General features: G+C 43.3%; 1 protein-coding gene across 1 annotated transcript in view; it reads left to right on the top strand.

Moving 5' to 3' along the window:
* MCM3 (minichromosome maintenance complex component 3) overlaps nt 1–16,776 on the top strand; it is a 96,563-nt gene that overhangs the window by 68,340 nt on the left and 11,447 nt on the right. Inside the window, exons 9-13 of the mRNA XM_085895133.1 lie at nt 2,338–2,546; nt 2,865–3,039; nt 3,216–3,342; nt 6,280–6,430; nt 15,311–15,451. Of these exons, the coding sequence (XP_085751259.1) occupies nt 2,338–2,546; nt 2,865–3,039; nt 3,216–3,342; nt 6,280–6,430; nt 15,311–15,451 (803 nt within the window). The remainder of the gene's footprint in view (nt 1–2,337; nt 2,547–2,864; nt 3,040–3,215; nt 3,343–6,279; nt 6,431–15,310; nt 15,452–16,776) is intronic.

Genomic DNA, 16,776 nt, shown 5'->3' with positions numbered 1-16,776 from the left:
CAATCAAAGGTCATGCACTCACCCACCATCATTTTCCAAAATGATCGTACAGTGCCTTCAGTAAGTATTCACACCCCTCGACTTTTTCACATTTTGTTGTTTCAGCCTGAATTTAAAATTGTCACTGATCTACACAAAATACTCCACAATACAAAGTGAAAACATGTTTTTAGAATTTTTTATAAATTAATTAAAAATGAAAAGCTGAAAAGTCTTGGGTCAATAAGTATTCAACCCCTTTGCTTTGACACTCCAAGTTGAGCTCAGGTGCATCCAATTTCCTTTGATCATCCTTGAGATGTCTCGACAACTCGATTGGAGTCTACCCCCATTTCAATTGATTGGACATGATTTAGAAAGAAACACACCTTTCTCTACAAGGTCCCACAGTGCATGTCAGAGCAAAAACTACCATGAAGTCCAAGGAACTGTCCGTATAACTCCGTGATATAATTGTGAGGAGGCATCGATCTGAGGAAGGGTATGAAACAATTTATAGTGTTGAAACTTCCCAAGATCACAATGAGCTCCATCATTAGGAAATGGAAAGAATATGAAACTACCCAGACTCTTCCAAGAGCTGGCTGTCCGACCGAACTAAGCAACTGGGTAAGAAGGACCTTGGTCAGGGAGGTGACCAAGAACCCACCCATTGACCACTCTGACAGAACTAGAGTTCCTTGGCTGAGATGGGAGAACATGCCAGAAAGACAACAGTCTCTGCAGCACTTCACAAATGTAGGCTTGATAGGAGAGAGTGGCCAGACAGAAGCCACTCCTGAGAAAAAGGCACATGACAGCACACCTGGAGTTTGCAAAAAGGCACGTGGAAGACTCTTTGAGCATGCGCCAAAAGATTCTGTGGTCTGATGTGACGAAAATTGAACTACTTGCGCTGAATGCAAAGCGCTGCGTCTGGCAGAAACCGAGCACAGCTCATCACCCATCTCGCACAATTCCTACCGTGAAGCATGTTGGTGACAGCATCATGCTATGGGGATGCTTTTCAGTGCCAAGGACTGGGAGACTTGTAAGGATAGAGGGAACAATTAATAGAACTAAATACAGCCAAATCCTTGAGGAGAACCTGCTTCAGAGTGCAAAAGACCTGAAACTGTGGCGAAGATTTAGTCAAACAGGACAATGACCCCAAGCATACAGCCAAAGCAACACTGCAATGGCTTTGGAACAAGAACGTGAAAATCCTTGAGTGGCCCAACCAAAGCCAAGACTTGAATCCCATTGAGAATCTGCAAAAGACTTGAAGATTGCTGTTCACTGATGCTCCCCATCCAACTTGACGGAGCTTGATCAAATCTTCAAGGAAGAATGGGAGAAAATCCCCAAATCCAAATGTGCAAAGCTGATACAAACGTACCCAAGAAGTTTCGAAGCTGTAATTGCTGCCAAATTCTCTTCGACAAAGCATTCTCAAGCATTGACAATTCTCTTCTACAAACACTTTGATGATGGGAAATTGATGATGGGAAATGATTTGATGATTTGATGGGAAAGCAAATGTCATTGATGCAAAACATTTCAACTTTTCATTTTTAATAAATCTGTAAAAATTTCCAAAAACATTTTCATTTTGTCATTGTGGTATTTTGTGAAGACGTGTGACAAAAAAAAATTATATTTTATCCATTTTAAATTCAGGTTCTAACACAACGAAATGTGAAAAAGTGAAGGGGTGTGAATACTTTCTGAAGGCATTGTCGATGAAGGTTATTTCTGAACAAGGTGATGACCAATATTAATATGCAAATACAAACCGACAAAATTTTCAAGAAAGTTATTGAAATGACTCCTTTGATCAAATGAGTCCATTTGGGCATTTTTTGTTTGTTTGTTTGTTTGTTCATGTGTGCATTGCTGTGCATGTGTTTTTTGTTTGCTGTATGTGTTTTGTGTCTGTTGTTAGCCATGAAGTTTCGAGACCGCATTGTACCAATCAGTGACAGGGCCAACGATTGTAGGTCGCTTGGTGAGAAAATGATCGTGAAGGTAATAGACGTGCACTCGGATCTTTGAGCAAAGCATCTGCTCGCCGAGCGTCTCTATTGCTATTGAAATGGATGGTGTGAGTTGGATGTCACCAAGAAAAGTATGTGTGGGGAATGCGATTGTGGACTGCTTGGTGCTCACATTTGATTTGGTTTCCCTGTGTACCACAGTCAGAATTCAGTGTATCGGGGACATGACCAAGGTTCATGGAGCTTGGAATGACTGACATTTTTGACCATTTTTTTTCTCGGCCTTATGGTGACTTGACTGACTTATCTAATACGGAGCTCTTCTTTCCTTGCTATCTGCTGCCACCAATGCATCTTTAAGGTGAGCGGCGATTGGAGGCCGGAGCCATGGTGCTGGCAGACCGTGGCATTGTGTGCATTGACGAGTTTGACAAGATGTCAGATATTGACCGCACAGCCATTCACGAGGTCATGGAGCAAGGTCGGGTCACAATCGCCAAAGCTGGCATCCACGCTCGCCTCAACGCACGCTGCAGCGTTCTCGCTGCGGCCAACCCTGTCTACGGCAGGGTGAGATTGCACGGAGAGGCCTGCTCATCATGTCTGCTGATGCTGTGCCATTATCTCATGATAATGGTTGTTCTAGATTTTGATGAATGAATGTCAGTTTTATTATTATTATTATTACATTATATGATTTTTTTCCCCCTCATTTTTAGATCTTATTTGTCTTGCTTGTCTAAATCCAGTCATGCTGTTGGATGAGCAGCTGATTCATTAGGAATGGTTTGTTTAATTGTGTTTAAAAACTAATTCAAAGCCAAACTTTCATATTTATAATAGAAAAACGATTTTCTCCTTTCACACACCAAATCCTCAAAACTGCAGTATGACCAGTACAAGTCGCCCATGGACAACATTGGACTTCAGGACTCTTTGCTTTCCCGATTCGACTTGCTTTTCATCGTGCTGGACCAAATGGATCCTGAACATGACCGCAACATCTCCGACCATGTCCTGAGAATGCATCGATACCGTGCACCAGGAGAGCAGGATGGAGATGGTGAGTTTCGGTGGGATTGTCATTGTGTACAATGTTCAGCAGGTACATAAAGCTTTTTTTTTTAGATATATACGAGTCGGTGAAGGTTTTTCTCCAAAGTAATAGAAAGAAGGAACAAGAAGTCATACTCATAAGGACCAAGAAGACTCCTTTGTTTGCTTCTCTTTTTTGTGCAGCGTTGCCCCTGGGAAGCTTTGTAGACATCTTTGCAACTGATGACCCAAATGCATCTGATCAGACAGAACAAGAAACTCGGATTTATGACAAGCATGACAACTTGCTTCACGGAGCGCGCCGTCGCAGGTGGGTTTGGGATCACAGTTTCGAGTACAATTGCTCAAGTTTTTACCCGATTATATCTCCTTTCTTGCCATTTAAAGTGTGAACATTTCCTCCATGTTTTCCTCAATACTTTGCTGTGAAGGTGGAAATCCATACCTGATAGGGCATTACAGTGTTGAAAAGTCATGAATGTTTCCATGGCTTAGAACTGATCCTGAACAGGTTGTAACTGAACAAGTACTAACTTTCGTGATGCTGTGAAATTGGTCTGGGAAAGCAAATGTTGTCATTGAGTAAGTAGTGTGCAGTTTTATCACAACTACAAACTGTAGTTTTGATGCAACTATGCTTATGGGTGATGTCGATCCTTACTTTGTATTTGATTCTCAACATTCTTGAGGACAACTTGAGGTGGGCTCAATCTGTTCCATGTATCCCATGCTGCAAGAATTTTGAATTTTTGTCTGGTACCAGCACCAAAAACAGATTTTTTTTTGAAGGGTACATTGAGATTTTAAACTTCCTCGAGCAAGTTGTGGTTTTTATGCCTCCGCACCAAGGGTGCCGGAGGCATTATGATTCCGGGTTGTCTGTCCGTCCGTCCAAAATTTTACTCTTTCCGCCCTAACTCAAGAAATATTGGACAGAATTTCATCAAACTTGGTACAAAGGTAAAGTTAGACAGGGCAATTAACTGATTAGATTTTAGGCCAGATATGATAAAGGTCAAGGGTCAAATATGTCAATACTCAAGTGTTTATGCGGAAGAGCGGAGGCATACCCGTCGACTGCGCGCAGTCGAATTACTCTAGTTATTATTATTATTATTTTTTTTAACAAGGTTCAAAGATCAGACAAACATAGCTGCCAAGATTGTGGGATGGGACGTCACTTCCCAGAGTACTGGCAATGCCATCTTTATGATGTCGCTTTTGTCTCCGCACTCAGCGGGACAATTGACGAAATTTCTTCCTCCCTATCCGGTTTGTCCGTGCTCTTTGCTTGAAATGCTGAGCGTCAAGCAAGGAACCATACAAACCATTTTGAAATCTTTAACAAACAAACTGCCCAGATTTAGAGCAGATGCTCATCGTCCATTTTATGGACAACACACTCGCTCATTGAAGCAACATTCTGTGTGTGAAGGATCAGTCGGACTGCTTGTGGTAAATGTCACGAATGAAAACCAGACAAGATGGTACAAAATAGAGTACACAATGATCTTGGGAGCCTGAGTAATCAATGCTGTGTTTATTATGAAAAGTCATGTAACCCTTATGCCTAAGAAAAGTTTTAAAACTTTACGTTTGTTATGTAATATAAACATTGAAGTAATGACTGACTGCTTCACAGTAATGCGATTTTGGATTGAGGTTCTGACTTATTGGTTCACGAGTCAGTGAGTGACCACTATATTCGTTATTGTTGTGTGTCTGTCTGTCTGTCTGTCTGTCTGTCCCGAGCATAGCTCCGTGGGTTTTGATCCGATCCTGATAAAATTTTGGTCGGACGTTTATATCATGATCTAGTTGTTTTCCTGAGAATGGGCGTGGTGCGCCCATTATGGGCGGAGCCACGCCCAAAAAACATGTTTTGTTTTTTTTAGGGGGTAGCCGATTTCAATTTGCATCTTCTCCGAGGGGTTTGTCGAATCTGGCAGGGGTTTCGGTATTTGGTTAGCCCAATGGCACCTACATAGCCCCACGGAGCTCGATTTTTCATTTTCGTCCCAAAGTCAAGGTCACGAACTTAGAAAATTGCGAATTTTGACAAAAATCATACGACCGCCCAAACTTTGAGAGCTTGGATGACAATATTTTTTTATGTATAATCTTGAGGTCATTCCCCACCTAAAGTCTGAAACCATTTTGCTCTATCTCGAACACCTTGCCTGTGGCACACCCTTCAAGTTTGTTTTTACGCTGATTTCATCAAAGTATGGATAATCCGATGAGTGTGAAATGCCATATAGCCTATATGACGTTATATTGTTCCTGGAATGTTCCAGAGGAAGTTTTGCACCAAAGGTCATAATCCTTGACCTTTGACCTTTAAAGTTCACAAAGGTCAAATTTTCAAAGTTGTGGGAATCGAACCGGGTTTTCGATCTTCTTCGACGAACTAACTCCAATAAGCTATAGTACGTATCCTGTTTCCTTATTTTAATGTCCACAACATTGTTTTGTGACCTTTAAAGGTTATGCAAAGGTCAAATTTTGAAATCCTTGACCTTTAAAGTTCACAAAGGTCAAATTTTCAAAGTTGTGGGAATCGAACCGGGTTTTCGACCTTCTTCGACGAACTAACTCCATTAAGCTATAGCACGTATCCTGTTTCCTTATTTTAATGTACACAACATTGTTTTGTGACCTTTAAAGGTTATGCAAAGGTCAAATTTTGAAAGTTGTTGAACGAAACCGGGTTTTTGACATTTTGCAGCTTATATCCTGTCACTCGTACCACATCATGTTGATCATTTTTATAACTTGGTCAAAAATTATCACATTGTCTCATCCTTGACTTCTGAAACAATCTACATCATCAAATACCGCTCGTGAACCATTGCCGTCTCCAGACTTGTTCTTTTTACGAATAAATCAAGTTCTGACAAGCAGTTTTTTTTTTTTGTTTTTTTTTTAAATCCCGGAAAATTTGCTGAAAGTCCGCTGCAGTTTTGAAAAAATGCAAATTGCCTCTTGAGGTGGCCCAACACAACCATGTCTGTTTTGTTAAGGATGCTTGAGCAGCAAGGTTGTGGTATGGGGAGGAAAATATCCATTGACCGCTAGACGGAGATTTTCTGGAATAATGGGATATATATTTTCTGTAGGTGGGGGAAACAACTGTAGAAGGACCCTCTCATGTATGTATGTATGTATGTATGTATGTATGTAATGTATAGAAAGTCCATAACTCCTTGATCGATAACTAAAATGCTCATGTTTGTGATGAGAGCAGAGGGAAGATGGTGAGTTTGGAGTTCATGCGAAAATACATTCATGTGGCTAAGGCCCTGAAGCCTGCATTGTCATCCCAAGCTGCTGAATACATTGCAGAGGAGTATGCAAAGCTCCGTAACCAGGAGGAGATGGGTGCAGACATAGCACGGGTATGTGCTCATTCCTGCTGTTTTGATACGCCGGCTCGAATTCTCTCGTTATTTGAATCAATTCAACCCTTTACAGGAAAGTGTAATTATATGCCAGGATCTGATTTGCATTAAATGGCAACACTATATCCTGCTGTGAACTTTAGCAGCTACAGTCCCCATTGTGTCGGGCAACATGGATTGCCCAAATTCCGTTTCATATTTGATTGTAATCGCTAAATGCCTGCACACATACATTTGATAACGTGTCTTTTGACCTCATTTTCATCTCCCAATACCACCCTACTCACCATCTCATCAACTGTAGTAACTCAGTTTTCAGTTTGTGAGTGCTTATGTGGGTGTTTGTGTGTGCGTTGTGGTCTTCCATGCAGATAACCATGATGCAAATTATTTTTCATGATTTTTCTCAAAATAACATGCAGTCCATCCACACAGGGCATATCACCATTGAGGTTTTCAGATAGAAATAGCCAACTCAAACAAAGATCATATACCTTTATAAAAACTGGTTGAACATTTTGATATTCTCGTCAATGGGAAATTCATCATCACTCAAGTTGTCATCAACACGGCAAATGTCTCAAAAAAAAAAAACTAGGAATAAACTGATGAGATAATGATAGCTTTCTATTGGATAGAGTTGTGGATCTTTGGGCCAAGTTACTATGCTTCCTGAGGTGTCCAAACAAACACGACCTGCAGGTAGTGGAAAAAAATAAATTGGAAACACCAACAGAATGTCATTGAGTAGGGTGTTGGGCCACCACGTGCATCGAGGACTGCAGGGATACAACATGGAATGGAGTCAACAAGGGTCTGGATCTGTTCTGCAGGAATGTGATAACATTATTGCACAAATAAATCCTCCAATTCATGTCGGTTTAAAGGACCCAGGCCATGCAAGGACGACCTATCAGATGACCCACATGCACACGTCCTTCGAGAACATTGTGAAGGACGACCCATCAGACCATATCACATTCCTCCATTGCTTGGTAGTCCATTACCTATGATCTTTGCACCACTGGACCCGAAAACGGTTGTTGACAGGTGTTATGAGTGGTTTATGCATAACGACCCGGTTAGAGTATCCCACCCTGTGGAGTACCCTTCTAACAGTTTTTGACGACACAGGATGCTCACGCTCCACGTTGAACACAGCACACAGCTTGTCTGCCATTGTTCTCCGGTTTCACCCTGCAGTCCAGACTAATGCCCTTGCATCACGCTTGTTGATTATGTGCTTCTGCCCACTGTTGCCTTTCGATGTTGACGTCTTTCCTTCTTTATCTCAGGCTAACATCACCTTTGAGACGGTTCCTCGTGACACATTTGCAATTTCTGCAGCCTTTGTTGTCACTGAAGTACTTGCCAAATGCGCACCAACAATTGCACCCCATTCAAAGCCAGCGAGGTCTCCTCTTGCGGCCATGCTTGCTCTTGATACCAGTCTCGGGCTGATTCTCAATACCGGATACGTGCCACAGCCTTGTTAAACATAAACACGATGAGAGGACTGCCCCTCCAAAATTTTCATATTTTGATGCCCCCTGAGCTTATCGTGATGCTTTCAAATCAAGCTTGATATAGAGAGTCTTCACAAACTACTCCAAAATGATAAAGCTAAAAAATGCAGATAAAATGTGAATAAGTTATATTAACAGAGAAAATCAGATGATTCTCAGTTGCATAAGTATTCAAAAACCCTTTGCTTAATTTGCCCAAAATCACTTCAGGAGCAAATTTTGTTTGAAAGGTTACAAAATGAGTGTAATAGGTTTCACCTGTCTGTAATCAGTGGTTTAACTTAAAAATTAAGCTCCCCCAATTATCGAAGGAGTTTTAAGGTGCAACTCACTTGGTCAACCAACAAGGCAAACGTGAACACCAAGGATCTTTTCAAAGAAGTCAGACATAGTGGTGGAGAAGCACCATTCAGGAGAGGGTTATAAGAAGATTTAAAAATCACTCATTATCCCTTTGAGTACGGTGAAATCCATATTTAAGAAGTGCAAGACGTATCATACCACCCAGACTCCACCCAGATCAGGTCACTCATCCAAACTCAGTGGCCGGGCAAGCACGAAACTGGTTCGGGATGTCACTGTAAATCTAACAATAACTTTGAAAGATCTGCAAGGCTCTTTGTCTGAGATGGGGGGGGGGGGATCAGTGTTCATCAATCAACAATTTCCCTTCACATAGCTGGATTCTAGGGACAGATGGCAAGAAGGAAGACTCACTCACTCACTGAGAGAGACTCATCTGAAAGCTCATATGGAGTTTACCAAAAAGTATCTTGATGATTCTTGGCAAGGGACCTCAAGGTTCCCTTATTTGCAGCTTTTATCAATTTCACCAAAGCTTTTGAAATAGCCATCAGAAATGGTATTCGGAATGCATTTCAAAATTTGCGAAACTTGTTTGTCTGTTCCACCAAGTTCTGCAAGATGGATTTCTAAATGAGCATGAAGAATCTTTAAGTGTCAGGGTATGAAAACGTTTTGCAATCTTGTATGCCATACGACACGGCTGCGTTCGATCACCTCCATTCTTTGGCCTGTTTTTCACATGGTCCTTCAGCACGGCACAAAAGACCATGAGGAAAATATACTTGGTTAGGACAAGCAGCAGGGTTTTGAGTGTCAGACACCTCGCAGCAAAGAGGGATCAATCAGGTCGTTTATAATATAACTGTTGGGAAATTAGTGCACTGCTTTCATATACCAAACTCATCCTGCAAGCCACCATGGATCGCTCTTCTGCAATGAAGCTCTTTGGACTCATCAGCAGTCTGCACTTTGACATCGCCACAGTGTTCAAGTATCTTTGCAGATGGAATCTAGCTGAAGGACTTTTAATTGCTTCACTTACCATGGAAGCACCAAATGATCAAGAAGTTAGATTTTCCGTGGGCTACCCTCCAAGTCATCCCGCTGGCACGTGCCTCTAGAAAGATATAAAGGTCTTTCTTTCTCATGCTCTCCATTCAGACCATGGTCTAAATCAACTTGTTCTCAGTATCCTTGTGCAGATTATGCAGGTAATAAATCACTCAATCCCACTGAGTCAACGCAACCACACCCATTAATTCCATCGTCAAAGCTTATGCCACAGTTTCAACCGTATCCAAGCAATCCTCCAGCCGTCTCGCTCACGCCGTCCAGCTACCGGGGAAACCACACCCTCGGCCGACTCTGTCCGAACCGAGTCGCATGTACCGACCCGGGTCCGGCGTACCGAGCGGGAGTTACCAGAGCCGTGCCAGTCCCAATGACAACTTATCGCACACGGCCTCGAATTCTCATTACGCACCGTGCTGGGTCAATGAAAGAAAGTGACAGACAACGAGCTGGTACATTGAACAATTGGAGGTTTATTTATCAGGGGGGCAGGGGAGCACAAAGAGCAGAGTTATCCGAATAAAAGCAATGTACAATGAACAAAAGCACAACAATTTCTACTTCCAGACGCGGCCCACGGACACACACACACCCAAAATAAATGGACCCCGTGGGGTCTTTATTCGGTCCCTCAGCCCAGGAGGGAAAGGCAAGCTGGGGACCAGGGCCTTGTCGGATACCTCTCTGCCTCGTGCGGTGCACCGTACTTCAACCACCACGGTGGGACTCCAACCCACGACCCTGGCTGCTCGGCCTCCACCACCACGATGAACCACTGCGAAGGACCGCAGACAAAAAGCCACCACGACTAAGACCAAGCCAATCGCCACAATGACTCCCATACCCTAGTCTTGACAACCATCCTCCTCTTCTTGCCAGGTCCAATGGATTTCTTCCCCTCCCACTCGCCTCCTGATTGGACGAGGGTTTGTCGGGCGATCAGTGGCCTCCCCTCATTGGTCGGGGCGCCTCTGCCCTGCTCGCCTTTCGCCATTGGCTGGAGGAAACGCTCCATGCCCTACCTCGGAGCGGAGCCTTGATCTGAAGCGAATGGAGGCTCCGCCCACGCCTTCAGCCAAAAACACGTGGGAAATGGAGTCGCTGGTGGGGAGAGGTGAAGGGGGTTTGTTGCAAAAAAAAAACTAACTATAAAGAAACCACAGAGCACACATGTAATTCCCATTAGACATAGGGGATGGGACCCTGACTATAACACATACTTATCGACATAACTGAACTGCGGGGACTGCTGACTGTGTGCAAATGGCTTCCAGATTCGTAACAATATAACCACGATGTATTATTATATCTGCACATAAGTACAAGTGTTTATGCTTAATTTATCTACATCTGGTTATTTTTCGTATTGTTGCCACCAAATGTGCCATTATACACTGCCCAAATAAAGGGATGTGTTTACTGGTGCAAAAAGTCTGACGAAAACCTAAATTACATACAATAACCTTCATTTATTTCACTTTTGTGTGAATAGCATAATTAAAGGGTGCCAGTGGATGTTCAACAGTTATGCACACTCGCCTCTGTCTAGCCGGATTTGAATCCCGGTCCAGCTATGAACAGTCCCACGCACGTTTTTGATTCATGTATGTACATCGGGTTATTTGAAATATCACATCGGTTGGGGACTTGTATTGCAAAGCAATTCTCGCTCTTGTTTGTTCCATTTTTGTTCAGATTTACTCAGCTGCTGCAACGGTGTGCAGAAGAAATTAACTTTGTCTTTTTTGATTAACAGGTTCTCAGGCTCATGTAAGAGCGGTGACACAAATTGCACACACAGACAGATGCATGAGACAACACCAGACTTGACTCTCACACAAACACAGCTGCTGATATTGGACGACGTTGGATCAATTCCCGGAGCACTTTGGGTACCAGCGACATCAGTTTGGCATTGCTTGTGTTTTTTCTCCGGACTCAGCTGGGCAATTAAGGAGGAATTTCCTCCTCCCCATGTATGCCAACATGTGGTTCTTTGTCTGTGCTCCATCCTTTAAATCAGGGGTCGGGAACGTGTGGCTCGCGAGCCAGGTGTGGCTCTTTTGATGATTGCATCTGGCTCGCAGATAAAATTGGAGTTTGAAACTTTGAAAGCCCAATATTTCTCGCGGAAGCTTTACCAATAGTTTGAATGGTGTCGTGCTTCATTCACGTGCAGGGCTGAACTTGCCAGAAGGAGAGAAGAAAAAACGCCTCCGAATTGGCTGAAGCGGTTTTGTTTCTCGTCAGTCATGCGGCCGAGGTGACTCGTGATTTCGGTTCCTCCGATGACGTGCCGCCGCCGACACGCGTAGCGGAATTCATCTCGACCAATCACGCGCCACCGCTGAGGTGACAGCATCCCAGAGTCGGCCGGCCGCGCCGCACCTCTCGAGTATATAAGCCCGTGCGCAGGCCAGCCAGACTCACTATTTGCCAAGCCTCAGTTGGGTCAACATCTCCCTCTCTCTCTCTCTCTCTCACTTGCTCAAAGCTCACCCTTCGATGAAGAAGATGGCGAAAAGAAAAAAAGATGAGGAGTATCGTACATTTCAGGACGAATGGGCTGAAGAATTCGCCTTTGTGGAGAGAGCAGGTTCTGTGGTGTGTCTAATTTGCAATGACAAAATTGCATCGATGAAACGGTCGAATATAAAGCGGCACTTCGACACACGCCATGCTACCTTTGCATCAAAATACCCTGTGGGAGACAGCAGAAAGAAAGCGTGCCAAGAGCTACTGAGCAGGGTGCAAGTCAGCCAGCAGCAACTCCGCGTATGGACCCGGCAAGGTGACTATAATTCCGCTCGCTTTGCTGGATCTTTAGCAATAGTGAGGAACGGAAAACCATTCACAGATGGCGAGGATGCTAAAACGTTCATGCTGGATGTCGCCAATGAACTTTTTGATGATCTTCCGAACAAAGACAAGATAATCAAACGGATACAAGACATGCCTCGGTCGGCAAGAGCTGTTCATGATCGTACCATCATGATGGCAAACCAAGTGGAGGAAACGCAAGTGAAGGACATAAATACAGCGCCGTTCTTTTCCCTGGCTTTGGATGAGTCAACAGACGTAAGCCATTTGTCGCAGTTGTGTGATTGCAAGATATGCTGCTGGTGATACACTGCGCGAAGAAAGTCTTGCTGTTCTGCCAATAAAAGGGTCCACAAGAGGTGAGTATTTATTCAAGTCTTTCATGGAGTTCGCTCAAGAAAAAAAATCTACCTCTGGATAAACTTATCTCAGTGTGTACTGATGGTGCTCCGTGTATGGTGGGGAAAAACAAAGGATTTGTGGCGCTTCTCCGTGAACATGAAAATAGACCCATCCTAAGTTTCCATTGCATTCTACACCAGGAGGCACTTTGTGCTCAGATGTGTGATGGGCAGCTTGGCGAAGTGATGTCGCTGGTCATTCGTGTGATCAACTTTATTGTTGCCCGAGCCTTAAATGGTCGCCAGTTTAAAACACTGCTGGATGAAGTTGGAAATAACTATCACGGTCTGCTTTTGCACAGCAATGTGCGTTGGTTGTCAAGAGGGAAGGTGCTTAGCCGTTTTGCGGCTTGCCTGAACGAAACCGGACTTTCCTTGAAATGAAAGGGATTGAGCATCCTGAGCTAGCCAAACTGAGTGGCTCCTCAAGTTTTACTATCTCGTGGATATGACTGAACATCTGAACCAGCTCAACGTGAAAATGCAAGGCATTGGAAATACAGTGTTATCGCTTCAACAAGCCGTGTTTGCTTTTGAAAACAAGCTGGAGCTCTTTATCATGGATCTTGAAACAGGTCATTTACTACATTTTGAAAAACTGAGACAATTTAAAGATGCATGCACAGCAAGTGAGCCCACTCAAAACTTTGATCTCCACCAGTTAGCTGGCTTCACATCCAGTCTCCTACAGTCATTCAAAGCACGCTTTGGAGAATTTCGTGAGCACACTCGTCTTTTTAAGTTCATCACCCATCCAAACGAGTGTTCACTGAACACAGCCGACCTGAGTTACATTCCTGGTGTCTCCGTCAGATTTTGAAGCAGAAGTGGCTGACCTGAAGGCCTCAGACATGTGGGTGAATAAGTTCAAGTCACTGAATGAAGATTTGGAAAGAATCGCACGACAGAAAGCGGAGTTGGCGAGCAAGCGCATGTGGACAGAAATGAAAAAACTTCAACCCGAAGACGAGCTGATTATCAAAACTTGGAACGCGCTTCCTGTCACATACCACACACTGCAGCGTGTGAGTATTGCTGTCTTGACCTTGTTTGGATCTACGTATGCATGTGAGCAGTCATTCTCGCATCTTAAAAAAATCAAGTCCAACCTACTATTACGTCTAACGGATGAAAGCCTCAACGCTAGCATGAAGCTTAACCTCACCAAGTACCAACCAGACTACAAAGCCATCAGCAAATCCATGCAGCACCAGAAGTCCCATTAATGGTGAGTATTATAACAACATTATTTAAAATAATAAATTCAGAGGCTTATTATACTCACATTTAGTTGAATTCAGTCTTAAAATATATTATATGGCTCTCACTGAAATAGATTTCCAAATATTTTACTTTAATGGCTCTCTGAGTCAAAAAGGTTCCCGACCCCTGCTTTAAATGGTGAGCGTGAAACAAGGAATCTGCACACACCATTTTTAAATGTACGACTCAGCCAGGGTCGGGTTCGAACTACTGACTTCCCAGAATCGCAGCAAACGTTCTAACCATTACACCACTGAGTGTAGTTACACCACCTCTGAGAGTCCTAGACAATGCACCAAAATTCCAAACGCATTGATTTACTCAATACCACTACGTAGTCGAGTAATGGAGTCTGGCTTTCTATCTTACAAGAGATTGATATTTTCATGTTTTTCCAAATATTCACACAAATGTGCCATCCATTCAGTCCTTGCAGGACTATCCAACTGGCTATTTAATCATTGTCTCCTCATGAATGACCTCGACATTGCAGATAGTTAAATCATTTATTTATTTTACTTATTTCTATCTTTCTGTTTGTCAACTTTGGTGGCTGCTGTGAATTTTCATTGGCTTTTCTGGTACAGGATGTAACTTATGATGTTCGGTATTTCAATAACGGTGAGTCTGTGTGCTCTTGACCTAAGTTGGTCCTTCTTACCTTGTTAATAAAATCCATGCAAAGTGGAGTGCATTATTGAGTATTTGGAATGCAATTTCTGGAAGAAAAATAAAATTCCAATGTACAGTACTTGCTTTCACAAAGGAAAGGGTACCTTTCTATCCCCATTTATTACAGCGCGTGCACTGTATACAATTGCACCCAGTTTGAAATATCCCCGGCGTCTACCATGTCTCCGGTGTCCCCCCCCCGTCCCGTCCCGTCCCCCCTCCCCCCACGTGCCTCAAGACAGCCAATGACGGCCGTCCGGTAGATGCAGTGCGTAACCTCGATGGAAATGGCGACAATTGACGGAAATACCCGAGTATTTCAATGGAAATTTGTGAAACTAATGTGTTATATATGTGAAAAACATTAAATTTTTGGTTGTGAGCATATGGCAGATTTGCAGTTTAAGTGTGGATTTGTTTGGGAAGGTAAATTATTCACAGTCAAGATGAGGGGAATATATCCCAAAGGTTGTGGATGTTCACCCAGCTTCAGGAAGTGGTGTTGATTTGGGTTCTGAGCTTCTGTAATCCCAGCTGAAGTACAGTATTGATTTGAATACTTACCATGTCAGAATTACCTCGGAAGAATTACCATATCTCGGCTAGGTTCTTCACAGAAACCCAGCCAGCTCACTGACCTTCAAGAAGGGGTTAATGTGGCCTCTTCCACCTGGCATGGTCAATTTCCATACCATGGACGATCCATACCTTGTGGTGGATTTGATAGCATTTGGGCAGCTTGGGATGGACATTTAAATGAGTACAATCACAGAAGATTGGAAAATTTGTTTAAAACTCACCACTTCTCCCTTGAACAGACTATGCCGGTGACGGCTCGTGCGCTTGAGACGATGATTCGCTTGTCGACCGCGCATGCTAAAGCACGCATGAGCAAGGTGGTTGAGCGGCAGGACGCCGAGTCGGCGGTGGAGCTGGTGCAGTATGCATACTTCAAGAAGGTTTGTACATTATCTGTTTGGACTAATGGGTTGTAGTACCCTTATGGAACAATGGAGAGGTTTTATTTGTGTAATTTTTGGCCATCCAAGGTTGATTTTAGCTTCTTCAGTTTTTACCCCGCATGCCTGAAGCGAAAAAAAAGAAGGTTGAGCAATTTCTTTCCTCTGTCTGTCTACAATGTCAGTTTATGATCGAGAAACAATTTGATTTCAATTGAATGTTGCATTTTAAACACTAAATCGGAACACAAGCCTGCAGTTTAGCAGTACTTTGGCTCTGCATTTGGCTAATTTTATGGAATCTCATCACGATCGTGCGTGCGCACATCGGAGTACGGTAAATTTTTTTTCGTCTGTCTGCCTGTCTAGTCGTCTGCAATGCAATGTTTAAGAAGAGGCCGAGCAGACTGATCACTCATGAGTCGGGAGGTATAAAGAGCCAGATAGACTACTTTCTAGTAAGGAGATTAGATAGGAAGTTGGTTGAGGATGTGACAACAATAGGAATAGCAGAATTTGCCTTTCAACATCGGCTGCTAGTGTGTGATGAAAAGTTAAGTTGGAGTTGTGCAAAGAGGAAACCTTACGTCCCAAGGAGAAGAATATGGAAACTAAGAGATGAGAATGTAAAGGAACATTTCAATAGGGAACTTTTGGAAATGAATCTTGTACTCTCTATGGTAGGAGAGGATGGAGAGAGTTGTTGGGACTTTAAAAGATGGGCTGCTGTGTGCAACTGAAAAGACATGTGGCTGGTTGAAGGGCCCAGCTGGACATGAGGCTACATGGTGGTATAATAATGAGGTGGATAGGGCAATTCAAGATAAAAGAAGAATGTTTAGGATTTGGTAAAAGAGAGAGGATAAAGAGGATTACTTAGTGGCGAAACAGAGGGCAATATGGAATATAAACAGGGCTAAACATAGGAGGAATACATCGGAATACTTAATCCCAGTCAGGTCAGGCCAGATTAGATCTGTGACTTGCTACAGGTATCATGTAAACCTGTACTAACCTGTTCCATGGTCGGGTTGTCGGCGACTAAACCGTCTCCCCCACCAGATGTTTTGGTGAGGAGGGTGTTTGGATATGGACACCCAGCAGGATTAAAAACAAAACCTGTCAAAGGGCGGAGGAGCCCCTTGTGAGCCAACGTCCATCCATATCTAGTGTCCAACTGTGACTGCGGATGTCCTCCTGCAGTTGGGTTACTTCTTATGAGGAGGTTCGCAGGATTTGCACTCCGGCCACCGTAAAAACTCTTCATTCCGCAAAACACAAAAACGCAAAGAAAAATCTGAAAACCCACTCGGTGGGAGTACCTC

The sequence above is a fragment of the Eptatretus burgeri genome, chromosome 9, assembly GCF_056783735.1.
Source record: "Eptatretus burgeri isolate ZD-2024b chromosome 9, Ebu_testis_v1, whole genome shotgun sequence".
NCBI lineage: Eukaryota > Metazoa > Chordata > Myxini > Myxiniformes > Myxinidae > Eptatretus > Eptatretus burgeri.
This window is presented reverse-complemented; position numbering and strand designations above follow the sequence as displayed.